General features: G+C 44.9%; 1 protein-coding gene across 1 annotated transcript in view; it reads right to left on the bottom strand.

Moving 5' to 3' along the window:
• Positions 1 to 1,780, bottom strand: part of MNAT1 (MNAT1 component of CDK activating kinase) — a 1,123,271-nt gene extending 1,121,491 nt beyond the window's left edge. Inside the window, exon 1 of the mRNA XM_069638923.1 lies at positions 1,589 to 1,780. Within this exon, the coding sequence (XP_069495024.1) occupies positions 1,589 to 1,677 (89 nt within the window). The 5' untranslated portion in view covers positions 1,678 to 1,780. The remainder of the gene's footprint in view (positions 1 to 1,588) is intronic.
• Positions 1,781 to 18,683: the final 16,903 nt, after the last annotated feature.

Here is an 18,683-nt window from a genome sequence, read left to right as displayed (position 1 = left end):
TCTAGACCCATTCACCACATACAGATGGTATTCCTCCAGAGTAAGTACTGAGACGAGGAGGAGGGACATTGAGGTCATGCTTAGATTACTCACCAATCTACTTCATTACTCCTAGTCCTACTTTTCTGCATCACAATACCTGTGTCCTGTCTCTCTCATCCTTCTGGCATTGAATGGGCCGACTCCAAGGTTGTATGTAACTATATCCAGAAGGAAAGAGGGGGTGGGGGGTGCATACCCAGGGAAGGAAGCGAGGCAGAAAAGAATTGCACGAAAAGTGAAGGATTCCTGCATGAGAAGCAAGGTTTCCTCAAACATATTGAGGCGAGGAAGAGGACTAGGAGTAACGAGAATTCCAGCACGTAATCCATGTAATACCCATTCTACCACTGGCATACATGCATTCCGTTTACCTGCACACTGTGAGGTCACAGCACCCTTCTACATTACAGAGCAATACAGCATGCCACATCCCCCCCTTCCTGTAAAGAGGCAACATGTAAGCCACAATGCTCCACATCCGAAATGTTAAAACTATGAGCAAGTCACATGTACATGTGAACAAATCAAGGGGAACATTTTTATAACGTGTACAAAAAAAACACACCTCAGCCTTTAGTGGCTAGCTCTCTGGAATGTATCTACGGGTGGCTACAGTATCTGCAGGCTTGAGGATTATGAAGACTTGTAGTTCAAAACATATTACAGATATATTTCTTCACTGGCAAGAAACTGCTAGTTATTTAAATAAAGCTTTCTGGTGAACCGCATTTAGAGAGTCCGACCCTCATTTGTATTCCTTTTGGCTATAAGGTATATGAGGAATAACACAAAGCGTGTATGTGTTGTTTGGCTATTGGCCCTACCATTGACTGCCCATGGCATGCTAATCTGAATAGCCATTCCCGCCCACTTCCTGTCCCTCCCCAATAACATCGTCCTGGGATCTCTTTGAGATAGCTTAATCATGCCTTACTGTCAAACTTTGCACTTGAAGTGCCTGCCAGTGTTTTTACAAATCAGTCTTCTGAGAGTTCTTGATTTAGTTGGAGCTGTAAACGAGCTACTGGGTTTAATAAAAGTGTCTTGACCAGGTCTGCCTTCAGCTTCTCAATTTATAAACACCATGCCTGTTCTTACTGAAGTCCTGTTAAAACAAGGATTGGCAAAGCCAAGAGTTATAGCTTGTATACAAGTGTTAGACACTTCCTACCCACTGCATGTCAATGGAAGTAGGACAATAGTGAAATGCCAGATGCATTCCAAAGAACCTCATCCTGAAGAATGTGGTTGAAATCAGAGAGTGGCAAAAACTACGATTCCCATGATCCCCCACCATTTACTATGTTGCCTTGGGCTGACATCTGGAAAGTGAAAGGTTGCACAACCTAAGAACATATATAAACATATTGATAGGTTACCATTGGCTGGCCCCCCAACAAACCTGTCCAGTGGGCAATTTCATACGTTTCCTATGATGTTCTAAATAATTTCCACGTGTGACAGGTTCAGGTACTACAACGCACGTGTGCTCTGAAAGCTTTCACTGTACCTTACATAAGTCAGCGTCCATAAAAGGTAAACTTACAGCGTATGCCCACAGACATTCACCATCAGCTTCAGTGAAGGGTTCCTGTATTTGGTGGTCTTGCACCGAGGGCAGCCCTGGTCATCCATTCCCACGTCCCCGGTGCAGCACCAACACTCATGAACAATTCATTGCACAAGACTCGCCTGTACTGCGAGACCAGTTGTATCCACAACAGAGCATGCGCAATGAAAAGCCAACTTCCGCTTGACAGAGGGTACAAGTGGCAGCGGCAACACAGGACGCCGGTCTCGAGACAGTTAAATAGAATAGGTTTAGTCTACTCTACGCTGTAGCTAACTATACAGTAGAACAGCAAAGCCGCCTGAAGACAATATCCTTATCGTGCGTTCTTGGTTCATACACTTTTTTTTTAATCGTAATACTAAACAGTCGGGCAAAAATGTAAATTCGCTGTTTAGTTATCCAAATTACATATATATATGTTAGCATTTTAGGTTGCTTAGTAGTGAGATTTTGAGACGGAGAAAAGGTTTATTTTATTGACTTGAATTGGGATGAGGAATATTTTAGGAGGGAGAAAGTAAAATATGGCATATTTTTTCTCAAAAGAAATCAGGAGTGTCTCTTTTAAATAAGGAGGGTTAATTTGACCTGTTTGCAGTGAAGGATTTCAGTTATCAAGCAGTCTCAAATTAATTTGATTATTAAACTCCCCTTCACAATCAGGAGATTATTAAACACCTCTTAACAATTAGGAAATATGAGTAATAAGTGATATAAACAAACCCTTTTCTTGAATTGATGATACGATTATTCTCTGTAACTCCATTAGGGGTTAATAACATAACTAAATAATACGCGCTTGAAAAATACATGTCTGCAGAAATGTAAAGTAGTTTTATATAGCACCGTTCTGCCATTTTGTTGGCCTCAGAGGTTGTGGCTCTTAAGAAAAGGGCATTTGAAACTCATAAGTATGTACACAACTCCATGATGTATGCCACAGTGTCCAAGGTAAGGTCCAGCATGCTATTTATTAAAAACTCATCAGGTAACAGGTAAGTGTAATTATCAATCATTCTGAGATGCAGGACAGAAGATTTAGTGCTGTTGTCAGTCAGCGAAATGGTCAAATATGCTAAGAAATGTCTTCTGTAGATAAATATATATATTACAGGGCCTGTGGTAGCGGCCCTGTAGTTATGGTTTAAGTTGCTCAACCCATAGGAAGACCACCTTTTGGACGGCTTATAACTTCCCCCCCCCCCCCCCCCGATGAATCCTCATGAAATTTTGCATAAAAAAGTATATGGCCCATCAGATTGATTCTGTGAAGTCTGGTGAGGTTTCGTGCATGGGGGGTAAAGTTATAGGGAGGGTCTCAAAATGTGTGGTTTTTCCCATAGATGCAATGGAAACATTATTTTCCTCGCGCCTACAGTCCAAATCACTGGATGGATTTTCACAAAATTTGCGCCAGGAGCGGCAGCTTGGTCCCGAATGCATGCTTTTTGTAAATTTGGTGTAAATCCGTCCAGTTGTTTTTTTTGAAAAACGGGTAAAATGTAGCTAAACAAAAAAAGTGTGATATCTGGGTTTGGTCTGCGGACACATTTCCCTGTTCAGTCCACGGACAGGCCTCTGATTGGCCGAGGGGCTGTCGTGATGTCCACAGACATCGGTCTCGAAAGCATGCTTTTTGTAAATTTGGTGTAAATCTGTCCAGTCGCTTTTTTGTAAAAACGGGCAAAATGTCGCTAAAAAAAAATGTGTGATATCTTTAATTTAAGACCCAGATTTGAATGTTCTTGCAAAGTTTGGTTGGATTTTGTGAAGAGGGGGCAAAATTACAGTGGGGGTCTCAACATTTTTAGATGGGTTATAACTTTGTTACTGTTTGATGAATGTGCACAAAAGATTTTAGAAAGATTATAGACCAAACCATGAATTATTCTGCAAAGTCTGAATGGATTTTGTCAACTGGGAGTTAAGTTGTATGACTATTTTATGTACGTACATGTTGACACTTTTGAAAAAATAAAACATGGATGGATTCGCAGGAAAGTTGTGCACGGAGCGTTGGCAAGGACTTGAAAGCATGGTTTTGCAAATCTGTGTGTGGTTTAATTTTTGAAAAGTGTTATAAAGTAGGTACAAAAAATATTGATATACCTTTGGCGACTAAGGTATAGCCGGTGGGCATGGGTAGTGGCCAGATTGTCTGAGTGATGGCCTGTGGCCATGGGCAGTGGCCAGATTGTCCGAGTCATAATCTGGCTACTGGCCATGACCACGGGCACTGGCAATGGGGTTAAAGTGGGCATGGTCACCAGGGGCTGGCTATGTGGTGAAGTTTTTCAGAATCAGGATAGGTTTGAATGGGAAAAGAAATTCTGCCCATGGCTACAATTCTGTCCGTGGCTACAGCCCGAAGTGCTGCACAGGATTGCATCAACAGATCGCCGTGACTATCGCTGCATATACTCTGAGACAATGCTAATTAGCAGATAATTACCAAGTATGTCGAACCAGGTGCCCACGTGGTCACCAGGCCCACTCTCCTATTCGAAACTTAACAGTTGAAGAAGGAAGGCACCTTTACAAAAGAACCCCATTACCAGCAGCAGGGTAATTGTTTAAAGTACTAGATGATGCGCAGTGATGTCCTCACTTTACTGCCCTGCAATTATTTGATAATCTTGTACACTGATTTGATTATTGGGGCATGCATTAAGGCCGAACCCTAGGTTTGAATGGGAAGACATTTTCTGCTTGCGGCTACAGCCTCAAGTGCAATACTGAATTACAACAAACCTGCGTAAGGAGCATCAGCAAGGTTCTGAAAGCATGGTTTTGCAAATCTGTTTTGTGTTTTATTTTTCCAAAGTGTCCAAATGTAAGCACAGAAAATTGTGATATAAGTTTGGTGAATGCACAATGGGCCTGGCCCTCGGCAAGGACAAATGCCTAATCTTATTTACTTATTGGGGAATGCAGCATGGCCGAAGCTCTAGGTTTAAATGGGCAAAAAAAGTCTGCTTGCGGCTGCAGCTGCAGTCCTGGATGGGATTGCAGCAAAGTTGCGAGAGGAGCCTCAGCAAGGACTTGAAAGGATGCTTTTGGGAATCTAGCCTGTGTTTTACTTTTTTGAAATTGTCAGAACATAAGTACACAAAAAAGTGATATAACGTTTCTGCCCTGGGCAGAGGGCCCGGCCTTCGGCAAGGACAAATGTCTACTCTTATTTGCGTATTGGGGTATGCGCTGCTGATAATGACTCACATAAGTATGCGTTGTGAAAAATATCTTATGTTATGTGTTATGTTATCCATTTTGTACCAAAGTACAGCGCAACTGACACCAACAGGCAAACTGGTGCTAAAAGACTGAACAAGCAATATATTTGAAAAGAAGAGTTTAGAAGAGTAAAGTTTTTAGGGCCTTGTAAATTGCAAGTGATCAGCCGTAGAGCGAAGCGCAATAGGTAGAGCATTCCACAGCTTGGCAGCCCTCACAGAAAATGAGCGGCTGCCAATTCTAACACAATGAAATCTAGGCTGAGCGAGAAGGAAGCAATCGTTAGAACGCAACAAACGGCCGGGGTCATAAGGCCGGAACTCCAGTTGCAAATACTCAGGTTCCACCCTGTGAAACACCCTGTGCACAAGACACAGAGATTTAAAATGCACACGTTTGACCACTGGCAGCCAATGCAGAGCACTTAGAACTGGGGAGATGTGATCCCTGAAGGAGTAGCCGGTAGCAAGCCGGCCAGCTGAATTCGGTAAAATGTGAAGACGATGTACCAGTTAGTCAGGTTGCGCAAGATAAAGGCAATTGCAATAATCAATCCGGCTAAGGACCAAGGCCGCAACCACCGGAGCGCGAAGATGAAAAGGAATAAACTGCAATACCTTTCTAAGGATCTTTAGCTGAAAAGGATCGGCCTGACAGACTGAGCTGATCTGAGAAGACATAGACAAAGAGGCGGACAGTTTTACACCAAGATTCTTAACAACAGGGACAGCAGCAGGAAAATAACCAAAAAAGGAAGGCCTTAAAGACGGGGTCCAGGGGGACATGACAGAAACAGAGCCAACAACCATGACCTCAGACTTATCCCCATTCAGTTTAAGCCAATTGGTGCTCATCCAGCTCCCTACGGCATGCAAGCAATCTCTCAGCTGAGTGGCATGGGCAAGATGGCCAAACTGAAATCTGAGTATCATCAGCATACGATTAGCATCTGAAGCCATGGGAGCGGATAAGAGTGACCAGGGGTTGGATGTAAATATTGAACACGGTGGGAGAAAGAGCAGAACCCTGAGGAGCCCCAAACACCAAAGCAGAAACAGCAGAGAGAAAAGGCTGCAAGGATAGCATCTGCGAGCAGTCAGAGAGAAAGAATGAAACCATGATAGAATAGAGCCAGAGACCACGTCCAAGCAAAGGGGCAACCAGTGATACCAGCAGCTCCATAAAGAACGGGAGAAGTGATATTGAGCGAAAATGAGCGGGAACCAAAGGATCGAGAGAAGGTTTCTTGAGCAAAGGAATCACTGTGGCACATTTAATTGCGGAAGGAATAGTCCTGTAGAACATGAATGATGAATAGCAATCGTAACATTATAGATAATCAGAGGCAAAATCGCTTTCACTATTCTCAGGGGGATGGCATCAGTAGGTGAAGCCGATTTCATTCTCTCCACCACCGAGATAATATTACCAGCAGAGAAGGAAGGAAACGAGTCCCAAAAAGTGCCGGATTCAGGCAAAGGGCCAGACGCCAAGGCATCTGCAGATGACGGGGAAGGAACCACCGTACTAGGGTTGCTAACAGAAGAAATATGATCACGAATATGAACTATTTTACGAACAAAGAAATCAGCAAGTGAATCTCAGAGTTCTTGGGAAGGAGGAGTAGAATCAGCAGGGGATACCTTAGCAGACAGAGAGCGAACAACCTTTAACAATGCTTTGAGCTGAGGAATGGAATTCTCAATTTGAGAGGTAAAAAACATTTGTTTAGCCTGTTTAATGGCAAGATGATAACTGGAGGTAATGGCACAGAATGCAGCCCTATCACCAGGAGAGTAGGAAGAGTGCCATTTCTGTTCCGCTTGCCTGCGTTTAAGGCGAAGAAGTTTAACATTGTCATTAAACCAGGACTTAGAAGGCCGACCACGTACCCGGATATCAACAAGAGGAGCCAGTGAGTCTGCCACAGTAGTAAATATCTCGGAGAGAGAACAGATATCCACGCAAGGAACCGCCAGACAGCACTCATTAATATGGGCTGCCAAAAGGGATGCCATTTTTAGGATAAATAGCAGTTTTACTAATATTCTTCCAAGTATGTGCTGTGTGCTAGATTGTTAATGAATAATGAGTAACAATAGGTGTAGTAACTGTGCAAGGCTACATTTTGAGCTTCAAAGTTCTGACCTGGAAATGCAGTTCCGAACTGTTCGCGAACACAGACCCCTTCGCGAAGTGTGGACGCTTTCATGAACACGTCCTCATGCCGAGCGCGTACGTATGGTCACGTGACATTGTCCGGAAAGTCCGAAATGACGTCAGATGTTCGTGAATATCGGCGAACACAAAAGCGATGGAAAAATGTGCAAAGAGTGTATAGAAGTGTTAAGAATTATGCTAGAAGGTGGGGAATGGCAGAGTTTTAAGGTGAAACTTTCTAAATTGGAAAACAATGTTGCTATATTGGGGTAAGTATGATATTAGTAAGTTAAGTTGTAGGACATTAGGGTGCACTGATAAAAACCCATGAAATTCAATGAAAAAACGTTGTTAAAGGGACGTTATCGTTAAGTTGCACTAATAAAAACCTCTGAAATTCAATGAAAAAACGTTGTTAAAGGGATTTTTTGGTTACAAGTAAAACCAAAAACCACCATAAATTCACCAGTTATGGTAAACTAAGCAACCATAACTCACGCCACCACTGTGCACTGCATAGACAACACCCAGTAGATGAAAGAAGGCATCAAAAATGTCATTGATGACATCACTGGTGTCTTCTACTCTTGAACTGCTGTGTTGAGTTAGCTCTCTCGTCGTGCGGTCTGCCTAGCTAGTATTGTGCTCCACCGTTTATCCCTGTGGGGAAGGGAAAGGGCAACCAGATGTGTGCGGTTCTGGTTAATTGCCTGACTTTGCCTGCCCCTTGTGTTGGCACATGTCAGGTAAATGGCTCAGGTGTTCGCATCAGAAAAGGGGGTAGAGGGTGAGGGGTTTGAGCATCCTACGTGGTAAGTTGGGGAAAAAGTATTATAGGAAGGGGGATACCACGTCTCACCCGTCGGTGTCCCACTTCCACTCCCTGAGGACCCCCCCTCCAGGTGATCATCCCTCACTGGTCCACCCCCAGGAACTAGATCCAATAGCGATGGCTGTGTCCTGGCCACCTTGATGACAGACCCCCAGGGACTAGTCAGGGAGACACCTCCAGGTTTCTCACAGCAGTGACACTTGGGAACATGCTATCCAAAAGGGGGAGCAAAAGTTCTGATGGGTTTAAGCACTTTGGGGCTAGGTTAGCCACTGATGTGGGTTGGGGGGGCATGATCGGGCAAAAAAGGAGAGCTTGGTGTGGTGTGCAGGAGGAAGGGCAAAGGGGGGGGCATGGTATAAACACTTCTTTATTAAAGAATAAGCAAAAAGGCCTAACTCTCCCTATTCTAAAGGGTATTCCCTACTTAACGAAGGAAAACTCAGGTGCTCGTCGTCAGGGTGGTTGTCCAAAGGAAAAGGTCCTGTCCTCTGTCCAAAACTACTGAACTGTAGCCCTACCACTGTATACACAAACAACATAAAGAATACCAGGAGAATGACTCTGTTCTCCTAGTTAAATGGTATCCACCTTGAGGATTGTATTTAAAGAGTCTTAATTAAGAGTTTATATACCACCAGGATACAAATACCATGAAATATAATACCAGAGGGATGGCGCTTTCATCCTGAGACAATAGTTAAAGGTCTTTGACAATATATTTGGCAACCTTTGCCCTAGTATCTGAATCAACTTCTTATTAAGCCTTGACCTTCTTTACAGGTTTCTGTTCTGGCTTCTTCTTATTAAGCCTTGTACTTCTTTACAGGTTTCTGAGCTGGCGCTTGAGTCAACAAACTGTGTATATAACTAGGAGGATGCTTCCCCTCTCCTGGTTCACTTGGATGTCTGGTAACCACTCCTATTAAGCCTTGAGCTCCTCTCCAGGCTTCTCTCACATTTAGTTTAAATGTTCCACCTCCTCCTTGTTTCTGTGGTTCAATTACACTTTTGAAAACTTTGTAACAGGTACTGGGACGAGGGAGATCACTCCAGAGGTTTACTTCACTTTGATTGACTTTGCCACATTCCATGAAACGAGGAAGATTACTCCTGCGGATTTGGTTATCTTCACAACACTTACTGAGATGAGGGAGTTTACTCCTGAGACTTTGGTTAGCTTTACCACAATTACTGAGACAAGGGAGCTCACATCCGATGCACTTCTCACTGACAATTTCACTCTTGGCGCTCCTCCACCTACCACTGTGGCGAGGGAGATCACTCCTGATGCTTTGATCAGCTTCACAACAATTACTGGGCTGAGGAAGATTCCTCTTGATGCTTTTGTTATCCCCTGCAAGCCCCTACAGGGTCTATCGTGGTTCCCGCTACCTCTTTATTACTGGGACCACGTTGGTTGTTCTTCCTGGGATGTTGGGGCTGTTCTTCTGCGTTCGTCACCACTCTTTCCTCGCTTCTCTCTACCCCGCTTCAGTTCTGCACGATGTCATTTTGATCCCCTGAGGAAGGTGTGCACGTTCCTCCAGGGTACAGGAACATTTCCCAGAAGGTCACCTGGATACCAGTGTATCAAAGACAGCCCTGCATTAAAAAAGGCATTCTCAGACTGAGGTGATGATTACTGGAGTCCTTTTGAAGTAGACAGCCTTTGAAGGGGTGGAGTCAGAGTAGCCCAGAGAAGTTTAGCCCAAGAGAGGGGTACCACCATTTTAAATTATGCTAGGACTCCCTATCTTCCTAGCCTTTCCCAGTTTGCTGCTGACAAAGCACTCTGGGTGTGACATCAGAAGGCAAGCAATATTTGTTGAGCAGCCTGGATTGGAGAACAAGCATGCTTTGGACTAATCCGCTGTAGCATTTTGCTTTCATTTGAGTCGGGACCTGCCCGTAGTGGGGTGATCTTTGGACTTCAAACTCTGTTGGGGATGGTATGATATGGTATGATATTGTTTATTTATATCGCACCTACACACAGGCAAGTGTTTCAGAGCACTCAAGGAGGGTGGGAACATGGGGAAAAAACAGTCGCTCAGAGGCCTTGAAATTTGGAGACGATAATAGTCTGCACAGGCAGCGCAAGTGCGTAAAAAATACATTTAACATTTTGGGAGACAGCAAATAGGCCTGACAGCGATTCCGCCGTTTTAACAGTGCAATTTAGGGGTGAAGATAAGGGAGAACAGACAGACGGTCTTCAGGCGTGTGTGTGTGTATGGATCGTGCAAGTGCACAGAGGGTCACATGGAGGGGGGAGGATCAAGTACACCGATCGATTGAGACTGGGGTGAGTGCAGAGAGAGCCACTCTCTTGGGTTAATTTCTCAAGTGCATTGAGTGTGGGTGGGGTGTAGGGCCCAAAGACAAGTGTGAGAGAGGACTGGCAGGGTGCCGGAGACCAGTGAGACTCTGAGGTACACCCGGCGGCCAGTCGGCAAGCTGTAAGGAAGAGGAGGGAGAGAGGGAAAAAACTGGGAACTGGGTTAGCAGGGTAGAGGGATAGAGAGAAGGAAGAAGAGAAGAGGAAAGTCTTGAGGTTCCGGAATTTGAGGAGATACGGCTCAAGTCAGAGGGCGGCAGGGAGGCTATTCCAGAGGGAGGCACCTGCTGAGGATAAGGATCTCCCTCCAAATCTCTGCTTGGAGAACCGGCTCACCCGCAGAAAGTTGGAGGTAGATGAGTGGAGGGCTCGTGAGGGACAGTGTTTAGGTAAACAGCGTTGCAGGTAGGTAGGTCTCAGGCCCCAGAAAGCCTTGTGAACAATGCAAAGGGTCTTGAGTTTGATCCTTGCAGCCACGGGGAACTAGTGAAGGGATTTCAGCACCGGAGAGATGCGGTGCCTGGGCTTGAGGGCAAGGATAATTCTTACAGTTCTGTTCTGGATGAGTTGCAGAGGGCGCAGGGCAGAAGAAGGGAAGTTGAGGAAGAGGCTGTTGCAATAGTCCAGCCTGTAGAGAACCAGGGCTCTGGAGACAGTGAGCCTCTTGGGGAAAGTGAGAAAAGGTAGAGTACCTCTGAGGAGGTGAAGCTGATAGTTAGACTTTTTAGAGATGTCTGAATTGTGAGAGGAGAAGGAGAGAGTGGAGTTAAAGATGACCACAAGGTTTCTTGCTTCGCAGGTGGGTGCGGGCGCAGGGCCAAGGGAGGCCGGCCAGAGAGAAAGTGGGAAAGCGGGAGCAAGGGTCCCAATGCGAACAATCTCAGTCTTAGTGGCGTTGAGGCAGAGGTTGTTTGCAGCATACCAAGACTGAATAGCGGACAGACAGTCCGATATGAGCGAGGAGGAGGAGGCGGCTGAGGGTAGCCTGAAAGATAGTTGTGTGTCATCCGCGTAACACTGGAAGTTAGATGTGAAAGTGGCAATCACATGTGCCAGGGCAGCCATATAGGTGTTGAAGAGCCACAGGGATAAGTTAGATCCCTGGGGGACGCCACAGGTTGAGCAAGTGATAGTCGAGTGAAAGGCTCTGAGTTTCACCTGGGATGGGCAGTCGGAGAGGAAGGAGGTTAACCACGCCAGAGCCTGACCTGTGATTTCCAGGGTGTCATGGAGACATGCGATCAGGATGTCGTGGTTAACTGTGTCGAAGGCAGAGGAAAGGTCACGGAGAATGAGGATAGAGGGGATGTTGGTGTCAAGATTTGAGAGCAGGTCTATTCCAAAGTCTTCTGGCATAGAAGTGAAGACAGACATTTCAAAGGACTAGGAAAGATCTTCTTCCTTACCCACCTTTGTGGCTCATTTGGGTTGATACTGCTGTGGCCCAGGCTGCCACCGCTGCCTAGGCACTGTAACCAGGATCCTATGAACTGGAGGTGGAAAACTCCTGTAGGTGCCAGACAAGCTTCCTGAAGTGGAAGTGTGGAACAAAACGCTCACATTATTCCTGGAGACCTTAGATTGAACCTAAGCAACTCAGAAGTCCAGAAGTACATCAGAACCCTCTTTACCAACTCAGGACCTCTTTAAGCTGGCTCGACCTCTTCGATCCATGACAGGACCTGTGGTGCTGCTTTTCGCTCTGTAAGAATTTCGAAGCACTTCCCCGCTTCTTCGAGCTGTCTTGACTCCGACTCAACCCATTGAAGTGTACAGCTATTGCAACTCGGCCACCGGCTCACTGCTGTGGAAGCACCCAGCTCACTGCATCCCAAACAGCACCTTCACACAACAGGAGCATTGTCGCGACCTGACTCAAAAAGCCAACCAAACCGCCTAGAAGACGTTGTTTTTCCCGCCACGAACACTGAATTGACCCAACAAGATGCATAATTTCGGCCTGACTGAACAGTAAATTGCACCTGTTAGGAACAATCAACTCGACTAGTCTTGAGCGCCTACTCAATCCACAGAGAGCCCCATCTTGATGCCGATTTTCCGCTGGAGCAATGCAACCCGACTGTCTCAACACAGGCCTGCCTGCAGGAAAGTGCAAAGAAGCCCAGATCAATGCTGTTGAGCACCCAAGACAAACAGAAAAAGGTTCTTGCAGTGGTCCTATGTCCGTGGTCCACCTTAAAAATGCCATAGTGACTAATAAGATGCCATTATTTGCCTTTCTTTTGCTCTTGACATGTGCTGCTCAAATCGTTTGGCTACACCCCTGTGCCCCCTTTGCTCTCAAAGTCTACATTCTCTGGCCCTCATTATAAGTTTGCTGGTCCAGTAACAATGGTAACGTTAAGCTTGTTGGTACCAACGTTACCGGATCAGCAAAGTACGAGTTCTGCTCGCAGGTGCCTTCCCGCCCACCAGGACTGGCCTGGCGGGCGTACAGGTACCCGCGAGCAGAGCATGTGGGATGCACCGGCACGATTCTGAACGGTGCCGGTACATCCAACCTCCCCTATGGGGCTCAAATGGGAATGGCGAGCATTTTTTTCCAGCGCCCGTGGATGGGCAATTACTGGTTCCGGCAGGGCCATAATAACCTGATAATTGCCCATTCGCGGGTGCCGAAAAAAACTCAAGTTTGGCGGCAGCTTGCCGGTTTTACCGGCAAGGCTACCGCCAAACTTGTAATGAGGCCCTCTGTGTTTTTAAAGTTCCCATTTTTTCTAGAAGACTGGTTGGATATTCTTTGAATGTTGGTACCACAGTACTGTTGTTGTTGTTTGTATTGCACGTTATTTGTGACACACCAGTCTAACGCGGTCTCCAGCTTTACCCTCGCCTCCTCTTCCTTATTATGACATGCAGGCCCTCCTGGAAGCCAGCTATGCCTTGATTGACTATTGATGGCGCATCCATTTTATCTGCACATTTCATACCTTTTTCTTGACAAGGTTGCCTGTCATGGTCACCAGTTTTACCATCACCTTTTCTGACTTCATTGAAATGCACGCCCTCCATCTGGCCTCCAGATAAGGTTCGTATTAGGCCTTTTTACGCATGAAAATCTTGTAACTACGGCAGCTTTATTATTTTCCTGTGTACATTTACACACAAGTTTAGAGCACAGGGCAGTGCAAAGTTCAGGTTACTTGACAGAAACCAGAATGCTTCATTTTATTTGTAGCTACATGGAGATAATTGCAAGCCATGGAGAAAAGCCTCTGAAACAGAATTTATGTCTCTGATCCTTTCTAAAAAAGAAACTGCACACTGTGACAAAGGGGATGGTTTTCTTTCCATTCAGCTTCTGCTGGGTTGTGTGTAGATGCTCATGGAGCAAACAGAAGCACTGTGCATACTTATTTTCCTAGCATTTTATGATTGTATAATTAATACGATTGAAAACTAAGTTGCAATTGAGAATTCATCTTTTGTACCAAAATATGCTTTTTTCCTAGTGAAAGCAAGCCAGTATTGCACAATTGTATTTTTCAGAGTTCTGTGCTGTGTGCATAATCATGCCGAGGCAGATCATGATTACACTTATAATTTAATTTACAGTCTAATTATAAAAACAGTATGTAAATTATTGATGAGTATGCACGGTCTAGTTTACATCCATTTAACCTTGCAGTCAAAGGGGAACTATAAATGGTTAGTTGCAGCAGAGTCTTTGCTCAAGGGTGAGTGATTGCCATTACACCAATCACAGGTGTTTTAGCCTCTCAAATCTTTAATACTGCAATTAAAACATCCCAAAAACAAACAAATGAATGTTACCTTTGTAATTGAAATAGAAACTCAGCAAAACCTGTCCCTGTGATAATCCAGATAGGTATTTAACTTTATGTAGTACTTCCTACATGGTTCGGCCAACATCTAGACACTGTGAATGTTACACCTCAGTCGACACTCAGTTTACCGACCTCTGAAGGATGTTAGCCAATAAGATAGCTCTGCCGGTTGAGCGCTCGTTGCTGCGATCTGTGTGTGATCTGTAGGTTTCAAGTTCGAATCGCGGAAAAGCCAACTCACTCTTTCATCCTTTCGAGGTCGATAAAGGAGTACCAACTTCGGTTTGGTGATAATTGTGTTAAATATGTTCTATGTACAGCACTTTGCCAAAAGTGCTATATATATAAACATTTGACCCTGAGATTAGGTATTGTATTTGGCATGGAGTCCTTGCCTCTCTGCACTGTTGTATCATAACATTGACATACCATTAGGTAGCAATACCTCCAGGAAATGAGGGCTTTCATTAAACATCAAAAGACAATTCTGCTATCGAACCTCAAAACACACAATACAATTCATGTTTGCTTTACTATCTAATTGGATAGGTTTTTGTGTTTTCAACATTTAAATATATACAGGAGAGTTCAAATGGCCAGACCTTAGAGAAATAATGAAAGGTGTATTCTGTCATAATAATTTCCATGCAGTTTTTGCACATGTCGGCTGGATGTCACATACATTTTACTCTCTTGCAAAGGAGAAAAGTCATTTTTACTCTCTTGAAATCACATTTACTCTCAAAGTTTAAAAATAGGGAGTAAAATACTCCCACCTCAAAATCTTATCTTATCTTATTAGCACCGAGATGCCTCTGGGTTTTGTGGGCTTTATAAATGCCAAAATACATAAATAAATAAATAATCTGGAGCACTGCCCTCCATGAGTGAGTATGCCTGACTATTGCTGGCCCATCCTGTCTGCATAGGTGCACTGTGAGAACTCTGAAGATATGCTGGTAGTGTATGCATATTGTGATGAATCTAGTGAACTCGTAACTCTTTCTCTGACGGAAATCCCCCCTCATGTGGCCAGGGAAAGGCAGAAGCTACGGGACTCTGACCCTGGGGGTCACTATGTGTGGGAGGACCACATGGGGGAGAAGATCCCTCAGGGAAGCGAAGTGAGTCAGAACAAGTCTTTACCTAGACTTTCTGGGTAGCACCTACTTACATTTTCCCCATTCTTGTGTTGCCTATTGTGATGTGGATAAAGAACCTCCACTAATTGTTGATCACCAACCTGCCTATTCTCATTCCGTGTATAACACTGAGACAAGGAAGAGGGATGGGGTAATGAAGATCGCAAAGAGCGGCAAACCAACAATACGGTCTAGTCGTTGGAAACTACTGACAGGTGCCAGCACATTTAAAAGTAGAACACCTTAGCGGAATGGCAGTCTCGAGCTCCCACTAGTGGTTGGGACACGGAGGAAGTTAAGCAGTCCAAAGCAGTGAGATGGGAGAAGACAGCGTCCAGAGAGGTTGGGCCGAGAAGTGTTTGCCACACTGCCAAGAGGAGCAGGAGCAACAGTCGAACGAAGGAGAAGGCAAGGTGGGAACCGAGAGGCCGATGAGACACGCTCCCAGTCTTCAGATGAACCACAGAGGAACAGGAGAGATGCGAGGGACGCTGAAGCTGCCAAAGACAACCGGTAATCCCAGAGAAGGTGAACGGGATACCGGGGCTCTTCAGGCTGAATACTGCATACCGGTATCAGCGAACAGAAATTGAGACATTGACTGGAGAAGGGTCCCTGGCCTAAAATAGAAGAAATATAATTACCTGGATGCAAACCCAAACAAGTGCAAATGAAGAAAGTAAACCAGGCGTTTGCAGGCAAATATAATCCAGACTTAAAAAGCCCTGGCAGGAGAGTAAACCAGGCGCACAGCTGTGGGATCGGGGACGGACGCTTGTCGTACCGGTTCCCGTTCCTACTCTTACCTGCTCCTCCCACAGGTTCTTGTCTACTTAGCTTGACACCGGGTACCTCTTTACACCGGTACTGCTTACCCTGGCGGCTGCAGGACACCAGCAGGTGTCCCTAAGAATCTTTGTCTCTGCATATGTGGAGACGATGCAGGTCATGTCACCTACCACAGTATCCAGGTCCTTTCCTCTACTATTGCATCCTAGAGCATGAACCAGCTATAAAGCCTTAGAAGTCGCAGAGTAACGCCGTTCTCACAACAGTCATATTATTGAAGACCCAAACCCATGCATCAAGCGTTTTTCTACTTCAGGTATTTATTATAGGTCATTAGTTCAAGTCCTGGATCATCCATTGGTGTTCCTGGTTAGGAGCCATTCAACTATAGGTTAGGACATTAACAAATTACTGTCTGGAATTGGTGCATATTTTCTACATTTTCTATATATTCATTCTAGCACTCATGTCTCCTCTGTAGCTCCTGAATTCATCAGCTCTTACTTCCTGAAAGGGTGTGTCCCAGAGCACTCCTGCCTTGGGTACATTTGTTACACAGATTGTTTACTATCCAATTGGACATATTTCCTTGGGTAGGGGGTAGCACAGCATCTGGACTTCTGAGGGGTCCCAGACTTTACGCTCGATCTGACAAGCCTGACATATTGTGAAAATCTTACTTTCGCCTGAGTTATGGAGGCTGTATTAAAGGATTTAGCTTCTGCAGTGCAAAAACTGCATGTAGAGATGACTGCATTTTGCCAGGAGAATGCTGTCCCAATTCAGTCCATGGCTTCTCTGCAGAATTCTGTGGATCAGTTGTCCAAGAAATCTCTCCCCCTTTTTATCCCTATGGGGTGCCATGGGGGTTGCTTCATCTCGTTCTGATGGGAAATCCATTATTGCCCCAGCCACTCTACCGGCTCCCACTGCTGTGCCTAACATTCCATCACCACCCATGCCTCGTGAATATGAAGGTGCCCACAGGGACTTCCGGTCCTTTATGACCTTATGATATATCTATTATCTCAATAGACCCCAGCTATATGCATCAGACCAAGCTAAGGTGTCCTTTATTTTGCTTAATCTGGAAAAGAATTGCTCTAGCTTGGGCCACATCTTATGTAGATGAGAGTAGTCCTCTTTTAGGTGATTATGATCACTTTCTCCAGGCCTTCCGTACACGTTTGACCATCATTATACGATTCAAGCTGTTAAAAATGAATTATTGGACATTAGACAAGGAAACAAGGATCTTGTTTCATATATATCCTTCTTTAAGAGTCTGGTTACGCAGAATGGGTGTCCGAAAAATGCTCAAATAACCATCTTTTGTAGAGGTCTGAAAGAAGATCTCAAGGATGCCCTCAGTCAAACAGTGGAACTCCCTGTCAACCTTTCTGACTTTCCTTCCCTAGTTGTCTGGATAGATCAGAGAGCATCAGAAAGATAGGGAGAACAAAGAAGGATGGAATTTAGAAGGACTCCTTCTCAATGGGAGAAGGATACTCCTCTCTCTGATACTGAACCCATGCAGTTAGGGAGCACCCTAGGCCCGGGACCAGCCAATGAAAGAGAGAGACGTAGACGTTTAAACCTTTGTTTCTATTGCAGAGACCAAAAACATTCTGTGAAAGAATGTCCCAAAAGAACACCGTCCCTGCAGGAAAACTCTCAAGCTCGTCCCCAATAAGGAATCTTCGGACGAGTTCAATACAATATGATACCCCCCTAGACCTTGCCATTGCCCATTAAAAGGGGTTCCCAATAGTGTCCAAAACTCGGAGTGAGCCTATATTATCGGTAGATGAATCTCCTCTCATCTCAGGGCCTATTGGCTTACACACTAAAACCATGACCGTGAAATGCACCTCTTTTCATAGAGAATGTTTGGAGTTTGATGGCATGGCAGCTCCATATTTCCAGATCATTCTGTGTACTCCTTGGCTTAAGTACCATAATCCATCCATCGATTGGAGAAATCAGAAACTCACCTTTCAGGGTTCTCAAGGTCCTTGCTCCTGCACCCAGTCCTTGATGCTATGCCCACCCTCTTGTCTACCCAGGACCCTTTCAGGCGTCGGATCCATGTCCCTGCAACATCCATTGGTTACACTAAAACTAATACCACAGGAATACCACGAGTACCTCAATGTTTTTGATCCCAAAGAAGCCGCCACTCCCCCCCCCCCATCGGGATTATGACTGTCACATTAACTTAATACCTGATGCCAAGATTCCTTATGGCAGAATCTATGTCTTCTCTGAGAGAGAAAACCAAATCTTTAAGGACTATATTGGTGATAACCTCTGAAAAGTCTTCATAAGACATTCGACTTCCCCTGCAGGTGCACCCATCTTCTTCATCCCCACGAAGGACGAAGATGATTTTAGCCCTTGTGTAGATTATCGCCAATTGAACGCCATCATAGTGAGAAATCATTATTTTCTCCCCCTTATACAAGTACTACTGGACCAGGTCAAAGAGAGCCATCTCTATACCGAACTGAATTTAAAGGGTGCATACAATTTGGTGTGTGTAGCAGAAGGTGAAGAATGGAAAACTGCTTTTCGCACCAAATTCAGGCATTTCTAATACCTTGTTATGCCCTTTGGCTCATGTAATGCACCAATGGTTTTTCAATATTTCCTCGACAATATCTTTCGTGACCTTTTGGATATATTTGTTGTGGTCTACCTGGACGACATCTTGGTCTTTTCCACGTCCTATGATCTCCATGTTCTACATGTCAAGGAGGTG

The sequence above is a fragment of the Ambystoma mexicanum genome, chromosome 14 (assembly GCF_040938575.1).
Source record: "Ambystoma mexicanum isolate Mex_15411 chromosome 14, UKY_AmexF1_1, whole genome shotgun sequence".
Classification (NCBI taxonomy): Eukaryota; Metazoa; Chordata; class Amphibia; order Caudata; family Ambystomatidae; genus Ambystoma; species Ambystoma mexicanum.
This window is presented reverse-complemented; position numbering and strand designations above follow the sequence as displayed.